A 9282-nucleotide genomic window follows, 5' to 3' on the forward strand; every position below is an offset into this window, starting at 1 on the left:
ATAAAAGGTCTTCTTGGGAAATTCTGACTTCTGCCCTGACAGGATATTTGGGGGGTCCCGCACCCTAGATTTGTACCCCCCAAAATGTTAGGGACTTGCCCGACTAATGAGGTCACCTGGACGCGGTGGGCAAGCCGTTACTTATGGCCATAACTAAGCGAAGAACCTCGCTTAAAATGCAAAATTTTATTGCAATTATTATTAATAATTTGGTAATGTTTGAATTGTGCACCTGCAACCTTTTTCTTTGTATGCAGTTCTACTGAAAGGTCTCCGCAGGGTCGCACCTCTCATTACCGGTGTGCACCCCAGGACCCCTCCCCTGACAGGATATTTCCCATCACCCTCAGGCCCTGAAGTTTTCCGGCTTTTCTGGGCATGATACTACCACATGACCTTTATTCCCACAGTACAAACACAACCCCTGCTGTCTCCTCCGCATCTTCTCACGCGAGGAGAGGCGGGTAGCCCCAATCTGCATAGGCTCCTCGGAAAATTCCTCAGAGTCTGAGGTTCCCTTGGGAAAGAAGGAAACCTCAGTCTCCCTTTCAAGCCTACGCTCTCTCAGCCGTCTATCCACCCGGATGGATAACTGCATGAGCTGATCCAAGCTATCAGGCAAGGGATATTGTACCAGTTGGTCCTTTATCTGGTTAGAAAGACCTCTTCGGTACTGGTGTCTCAGGGCTGGGTCATTCCACTGGGTATCATGAGCCAACCTCCGAAACTCCGTACAGTAAACCTCAACTGGCCTTCGCCCTTGCTTAAGGATCGAAATCTGAGCCTCGGCTGAGGCCGTCTTGTCAGGGTCATCATACAACATGCCCAGTGCCGTAAAAAAAGCATCAACACTTTTAAGCGACAGACATTCAGGCTGCAACCCATATGCCCAGACCTGTGGGTCTCCTTGTAGCAAGGAAATCACTATGCCCACCCGCTGAATCTCCGACCCAGAAGACTGAGGCCTAAGCCGGAAGTATAGCTTCCAGCTCTCCTTGAAACAAAAGAACTGCGAGCGATCTCCAGAAAAACGATCCGGGAGATTTACTTTCGGCTCCTTAACCCCTGAAGGTGCTGCTGCTGCGGGAGCTCCGCCAGCGGCCTGGGAGGTGTGCATTTTAATGGACAAATCATTAAATTGTCGAGTCAGGACCTGCACCTGATCGACCACCTGTTGCAACGTATTTTGAGGGGTATGCTCCATATTCCCACAAAATTTCAACAGGAGTATTAGGCTGCTGAATATGTTATGCACACCAGTGCCTGCAGGAATGTACTGGTGCCAGAACTGTTATGCACTCCAGTGCCTGCAGGAATGTACTGGTGTTTGAACTGTTATGCACACCAGTGCCTGCAGGAATGTACTGGTGTCTGAACGGATAGGTATGCAAAACAAATGAACTCACAGACAGACTGGGGAATATGACATTACGTACACAGAAGGTGATAGGGTAACAAAATACACACAAAGTGAACAGAGAAGCCCAGAGGCTAAGGAACTGGGTGTCTCCCTAGTATTAGTAATGCTCAGATGGGAAAAGCAAGATGTTGTGTTTTAATACGTAGAGAACCCGAAATGCTGTTGCTAAGGGAAACAGCAAAACCCTAAAGGGTTACCAACGGGTGTGCCAGTAAACTCCTTGGTCAGAGATGGAATGATAGATACAAGGAGAGTCTCCACAATCCTAATTCTCACTTGCAGTGCACAGGTTCAGCTTACTGCCACTAAGCTGACACCTGAACACCTTGCACAGTGAGACAGAATTTAGGCAGGCAAGTCTTAGAATACAGCCGCAAACTTGCTAAGTTCACAGAGTAGTAAAAGAACCCCAGCAAGCTAAACGACTGACTCCAGTCTTACTGCTAGGTCTGGATTGGCAGAGTGTAGTACCAAATCCCCAGGCCTATTTGCAGTAAGCAACAACAAATACAAAGCTACACAGTACTGGCTAACTTTCAGGAACTGACTAACCAACAAAGATTCAGCAGCATCTGCTTAACCTGAGAAGAGGCCTTATAAAGCAGGTGCTGTCCACGCCCCACTCAGAACTCACAGACTGAGCACAAAAACCAGCACCGGATCCCCTGCCGTGCACAGAGCCTGTAACCACTGCACAGCAAAAGACCCGAACCGGAGTATCAGCTGCGCTCAGGTTACTCCGCTAGCACTTGTCTCCCGGTTGCCATGACGACGTGGCAGTACAGGGCAGGAGACCCTAACACCCAGTGGTAGCATGTATATTGCAAAAAGCATAGGAGATAGGATAAGAACCTTGAAGAACAATGCATGGCAATGATGAGTATACTCCAGAAGATTAAAATGGTTCCTCACCTGAGTGATGTCTAATTTGTGCAACAAGAGCTGATTTATTTCTCAGAGTATATAAATGGCCTCTCACCTGTGTGAGTTCGCTGATGTCTAAGAAGATATGATTTCCGTGTAAAACATTTCCAGCACTCAGAACATGGAAATGCCTTCTCACCTGTGTGACTTCTGTAATGTGTAACAAGATTTGATTTCCGTGTAAAACATTTCCCACACTTAGTGCAAGAAAATGGCTTCTCACCTGTGTGACTTCTCTGATGTATAACAAAGTGGGATTTCCAGGTAAAACTTTTCGCGCACTCAGAGCAAGAAAATACCTTCTCACGTGTGTGACTTCTCTCATGTGTAACAAGATGTGATTTCCGTGTAAAACATTTCCCACACTCAGAGCAAGAAAATGGCTTCTCACCTGTGTGCCTTCTGTGATGTATAACAAGATGTAATTTTTGTGCAAAACATTTCCCACACTCAGAACATGGAAATGGCTTCTCACCTGTGTGACTTTTGTGATGTGTAACAAGATGTGATTTTTGTGTAAAACATTTCCCGCACTCAGAGCAAGAAAATGGCTTCTCACCTGTGTGACTTCTGTGATGTATAACAAGATGTGATTTACTTGCACAACATTTCCCGCATTCGGAGCAAGGAAACAGCTTCTCACCTGTGTGACTTCTGTGATGTATAACAAGATCTGATTTGTGTGCAAAACATTTCCCACACTCAGAACATGGAAATGGCTTCTCACCTGTGTGACTTCTGTTATGTTTATTAAGAGCTGATTTGTATGCAAAACATTTCCCACACTCAGAACATGAATATGGCTTCTCACCTGTGTGACTTCTGTTATGTTTAACAAGAACTGATTTCTGTGCAAAACATTTCCCACACTCAGAACATGGAAATGGCTTCTCACCTGTGTGACTTCTCTGATGTGCAACAAGTTGTGAATTCTGTGTAAAACATTTCCCACACTCAGAACATGGAAATGGCTTCTCACCTGTGTGACTTCTCGGATGTCTAACAAGACGTGATTTCCGTGCAAAACATTTCCCACACTCAGAACATGGAAATGGCTTCTCACCTGTGTGACTTCTCTGATGTATAACAAGATCTGATTTGTATGTAAAACATTTCTCACACTCCGGACATACTGGCCTTTCACCTGCCTTACCTGTGTGTGGGTTAATACACTTTGTGTTCTGTGTAAAACATTTGGTATCTATAGAACATGGAAACACTATATCTGTCAGAGCTATAACAGATGCACCAATATCAGAGTGATCAGGAGAACATTTCCCAGGATCAGGGGGATCAGCTGATAGAGCTGAATGTATAATTGGGGTAATGGGGTTATCTCCTGGAGAATCCTGTCTACTGTCATTATCTTTTATGTCACAATCCGGGGATAACATTACATGTCCTTCTGAGATATTTCTGCTTGTGTGTCCATCTGCTGGAAATAAAATACATTATGGAAATGTGACATTATCTGTAACAATATTAATCTTGTAAACAATAGAAGACGACTCTCTGGGACACTTAATTGTAAATGTGTGTGTATAATAAAACATAACTTTTACTGAAGGCATTATAATATTGTGTCTCAGACTATCATTGTGTCCACCCTCCTGAGAACACTCACAATAACAAATGTAATATTATAATAAGACATATATATATCTCTCTTGTACTGGTAACTAACCATAAAGTATAAATGGAGATGTAGTCACTCGCCAAGTCCTATGTCAGCACCAATGTAAAACAATGGATGGGGAACATATCGTATGAATTGAGAGATTCTAGATGAACAATAACATCAGTCATATGAGTTGATGGATCAGAGAAATGTCTCCTAACGTTACTCCTGGAAGCATTGGTAAGGTAGTATTCCTTTATGTGTGTGCTCATACGCTGGTAAACCTGTACAAGTGTTACTCACCCTTATATAAGGTATATTGCTACAGCAGAGTAGGTGTGGAACAAGGTACTTTACATGCAATACACCATATAATACCCTGCAATCATCATCATCATCACCTGCTAGGTTATAATCCACTCTTACACCCTCATCATCAGTGTCTTACCTCTATTCTCTCAATAGTAATAAGGATGATGTGTGTACGGTAAGTATGATACAGAGAATTACATATCAGAATCTATACAGCTGCCGCCATACTTCTGCTTCTCATACGTGTGCTACTGGCAACAGTGAACATCTGAGTGAGAGTGCAGGGAAGACAGCAGAGTCTGATGAGAAAGAGATTGGATCTGCTTTTGTAGGGCTGTACCACACCTGTCACCCCTGTTAGTATATAAACTAATAAATAAGAGGAGTGTGGTCCATCCAGACGTGCTTTCTGGAGCTCTCCTCACTAAGTGGCTATTTATCTACCCTACCTGAGAGCTCTCAGCCGCCGCTGGGACCAAGACCCAATCTATTAAGTCACCCCACTCCTACTGCCCTAAAGCCGCTGGCTACGCTTACTCCGGGCAGCGTTTACTGCCGCAGCCTAGCAATGCTGCTGAAGCCACAGGCTGTATTCTGGTCACCTGACTTGGAGGTGCTTTTGGCTGCAGGGGTGGGATGGTTAGGGTTAGGCTGTGGGTAGGTGGGGGGTTAGAGTTAGGCATCCCCAGAGAGGGATAGGGTTAGGCTGCTAGGGTGGGGGGGCTAGGCTGTGGGGGAGGGAGGGTTAGGCTGCAGAGAGAAGGGTAAGGCTTAGCACCACTGGGGAGGGTTAGGGACAGGTTGTGGGGGAGGGAGGGCTAGGTTTAGGCTGCAGGAAGAAGGGTTAGCACCACTGTGGAGGGTTAGGGACAGGCTGTTGGGGAGGGAGGATTAGGCTGCAGGTAGGGGGTGTTAGGCATCCCCAGGGGAGGGTTAGGCTGTGAGGGAGATAGGCTGCGGATAGGGGGGGTTAGGCACCCCCCAGGGAGGGTTATGCTATGGGGGAGGGCGGGTTCGGTTGTGGGGGAGGGAGAGTTAGGGTTAGGCTTCAGGGAGAAGGGTTAGCACCGCTGGGTAGGGATAGGAACAGGCTGTGGGGGAGGAATGGTTAGGCAGCGTGTAGGGGGGGTTAGGCATCCCCCAGGGAGGGTTAGGCTGTGGGGGAGGGAGGGTTAGACCAGAGAGTGTTGGGAGGAGACTGGTCAGATCTCTGGGCTGGTAACACACAGTGACATGATGTGAGGAGGAGAGCAGGAGTATAATAGGGGCTGATGGCTCCTGATGTATGAGATACACCAGAGAGTGTGGGGAGGAGACTGGTCAGATCTGTGGGCTGGTAACACACAGTGACATGATGTGAGGAGGAGAGCAGGAGTATAATAGGGGCTGATGGCTCCTGATGTATGAGATACACCAGAGAGTGTGGGGAGGAGACTGGTCAGATCTCTGGGCTGGTAACACACAGTGACATGATGTGAGTGGGAGAGCAGAAGTATAATAGGGGCTGATGGCTCCTGATGTATGATACACCAGAGAGTGTGGGGAGGAGACTGGTCAGATCTCTGGGCTGGTTACACACAGTGACATGTGAGTGGGAGAGCAGAAGTATAATAGGGGCTGATGGCTCCTGATGTATGATACACCTAACACACAGTGACATGATGTGAGGCGGAGAGCTGGAGTATAATAGGGGCTGATGGCTCCTGATGTACAATATACCCTAGAGAGTGTGGGGAAGAGACTGGTCAGATCTCTGGGATGGTAACACACAGTGACATGATGTGAGGGTGAGAGCAGGAGTATAATAGAGGTGATGGCTCCTGACTCCATACTGGGAAAAAACAAATTCCTCATTAATTTGTACTGACAGAGGAGGGTGTAGGATAAGAGATTGATGTAGTGACTGAGGAAGGAGAATATGTGACTCTCTTCTATAATAAGTGTTTATTACTCACCTGTGCTGATATCTGTAGGGATCTCCTCCTCCTTACACTGCTGATCACCCCTCACATACGTCTCTTCTTCTCCCTCTGTATCTTCTGTCTCTATATCAGTCACATATGTCTCTTCTTCTCCCTCTGTATCTTCTGCCTTCATATCAGTCACGTACATCTCTTCTCCTTCTATATCTTCTGCCTTTATATCAGTCACATACGTCTCTTCTCCCTCTGTATCTTCTGCCTTCATATCAGTCACATACGTCTCTTCTTCTCCATCTATATCTTCTGCCTTCATATCAGTCACATACGTCTCTTCTTCTCCCTCTATATCTTCTGCCTTTATATCAGTCACATACGTCTCTTCTTCTCCCTCTATATCTTCTGCCTTTATATCAGTCACATACGTCTCTTCTTCTCCATCTATGTCTTTTGCCTTTATATCAGTCACATACGTCTCTTCTTCTCCCTCTATATCTTCTGCCTTTATATCAGTCACATACGTCTCTTCTTCTCCCTCTATATCTTCTGCCTTTTTATCAGTCACATACGTCTCTACTTCTCCCTCTGTATCTTTGATTTTAATATTATTTAACTGGGCTTCACCCTATGTAAACAAGACAAATATAATGACACACAGCTCCTCTACACAAATATAGTGACAGTCACTTTGGTTTATTGGGGAGACCCTATAGCCCACCTACCTGATCCTCCTGTGGGATCCTGTGATACTCCTCTGTACAGTCCTGGGTATACAGAGGACGGGGACATCTCTCTGAGATATCTCGGTTACTGGGTCCTTCTGTAGGAGACACACAGTGACTGAGTACAGTGTATATATGTGATTATCAGATGATGTGTGTATATAGGGGCCCCCATACCTGCTCTCCCCTGTACAATACATGACAGTCTCCTCTTATCCAGAGATGTGAGGGGCCGGTGATTCTCCATCATCACGTCCTTGTACAGACCCCTGTGTTCCTCTATATACTCCCCCTCCTGCATGGAGACATAGACAGTGACATCATGACACCTTATAGGAACCTGACACAGAGTGATACAGTCATCACCCAGACACGTCCCCTGGTGTTACTGTATAATGTACCATTCCCAGGAGTCACCTCTCCAGTCATCACCCAGACACATCCCCTGGTGTTACTGAAAAATGCCCCATTCCCAGCAGTCATCTCTCCAGTCATCACCCAGACACATCCCCTGGTGTTACTGTATAATGTCCCATTCCCAGCAGTCACCTCTCCAGTCATCAGCCAGACACGTCCCCTGGTGTTACTGTATAATGCCCCATTCCCAGCAGTCACCTCTCCAGTCATCACCCAGACACATCCCCCGGTGTTACTGTATAATGTCCCATTCCCAGCAGTCACCTCTCCAGTCATCACCCAGACACATCCCCTGGTGTTACTGTATAATGCCCCATTCCCAGCAGTCACCTCTCCAGTCAGCAGCTGAATGATCTTGTTGGTGAGTTCCAGGATCTTTTGGTCATTGGGTCTCTCATGTATTAGTGAGTCAGGTGGAGGCACTGGGATGTGGCTCTGGGTTCTACTCAGACCTCCTAACACACAGGGATGGCTGTTGAGTATCTCACACTCATTGGATGTCTTCTTCACTACTGTGTAATCCTGAGTAAGGGAGGAGACATCAAATATCAATATATACACTCCCAGACCCCCCCTCACCTCCCCAGGCATGTCCCTTTATTATTACTATAGGTATAAGTGACTTCACAGTGATGCTTCTAAATCATCTCACCTCCCCAGTCATGTCCCTGTATTATTTCTATAGATATGAGTGACGTCACTATGAAGCTCCAAAATCCCTTCACCTCCCCAGTCATGTCCCTGTATTATGACTATAGATATTAGTGACGTCACTGTAATGCTCTCGGATCCCCTCACCTTCTCAGTCATGTCCCTGTATTACTACTATAGATAAAAGCAATGTCACTGTATAGCTCCCAGATCCGCTAACCTCCCCAGTCATGGCCCTGTATAATTACTATAGATATGTGATGTCACATTGACGCTCCCAGATCCCCTCAACTCCCCAGTCATGTCCCTGTATTATTACTATTGATATAAGTGATGTCACTGTGACACTCACAGATTCCCTCACCACCCCAGTCATATCCCTGTATTATTACTATAGATAAAAGTGACATTACTGTGACGCTCCCAGATCCCCTCACCCCACCAAGTCACATCTCTGTATTATTGCTACAGATATAAGTGAGGTCATTGTGACGCTCCCAGATCCCCTCACCTCCCCAGTCATGTCATTGTATTATTACTATAGATATGTGACTTCACAGTGATGCTTCCAGATCCCCCCACCTCCCCAGTCATGTCCCTGTATTACTATAGATATGAGTGACGTCACTGTGACACTCCCAGATCCCCTCACCTCCCCAGTCATGTCCCTGTATTATTACTATAGATATAAGTGAAGTCTCTGTGAAACTCCCAGATTCCCTCACCTCCCCAGTCATGTCCCTGTATTATTACTATAGATATAAGTGAAGTCACTGTGAAACTCCCAGATTCCCTCACCTCCCCAGTCATCTCCCTGTTTTATTACTATAGATATAAGTGACATCACTGTGCCACACCCAGATCACCTTACCTCCCCAGTCATGTCCTTGTATTATTACTATAGATATGTGACATAATTGCGCCTCTCCCAGATCCCCTCACCTCCCCAGTCATGTCCCTGTATTATTACTAAGATATGTGACTTCACAGTGACGCTCCCAGATCCCCTCACCTTCCCAGTCATGTTCTCGTATTACAATAGATATAATTGGTGTCTCAGTGACAATCCCAGATCCCCTCAACTCCCCAGTCAGGTCCCTGTATTATTACTATAGATGTGAGTCACAGTGACGCTCCCAGATCCCCCTCACCTCCCCAGTCATGTCCCTGTATTATTACTATAGATATAAGTGATGTCACAGTGACTCTCCCAGATCCCCTCACCTCCCCAGTCATGTCCCTGTATTACTAAAAATAAGTGATGTTAGTTATGCTACTATACTCCCTCACCTCCCCATT

At 46.1% G+C, this 9282-nt stretch overlaps 1 protein-coding gene across 1 annotated transcript; it reads right to left on the minus strand.

The window, feature by feature from the left end:
* Nucleotides 1-201: 201 nt before the first annotated feature.
* LOC134984143 (gastrula zinc finger protein XlCGF26.1-like) lies at nucleotides 202-6792 on the minus strand. Its single transcript, XM_063949770.1, has 2 exons — nucleotides 6230-6792; nucleotides 202-3779 (listed from the first exon to the last, which is right to left on the minus strand). Exons 1-2 carry the CDS (start codon nucleotides 6507-6509, stop codon nucleotides 2368-2370), a joined length of 1692 nt encoding a protein of 563 aa, XP_063805840.1. The 5' UTR covers nucleotides 6510-6792; the 3' UTR covers nucleotides 202-2367.
* Nucleotides 6793-9282: the final 2490 nt, after the last annotated feature.

The sequence above is a fragment of the Pseudophryne corroboree genome, assembly GCF_028390025.1.
Source record: "Pseudophryne corroboree isolate aPseCor3 chromosome 3 unlocalized genomic scaffold, aPseCor3.hap2 SUPER_3_unloc_38, whole genome shotgun sequence".
Lineage (NCBI taxonomy): Eukaryota > Metazoa > Chordata > Amphibia > Anura > Myobatrachidae > Pseudophryne > Pseudophryne corroboree.

What these genes read in the sequence shown, in the direction of transcription:
- LOC134984143 (XM_063949770.1), bottom strand. Translation starts at nt 6,509, where the DNA reads ATGAAGGCAGAAGATATAGATGGAGAAGAAGAGACGTATGTGACTGAT. An exon ending in CCCTACAGATATCAGCACAG is followed by an intron (nt 3,780 to 6,229) that starts GTGAGTAATAAA and finishes TTTTATTTCCAG; the next exon opens with CAGATGGACACACAAGCAGA.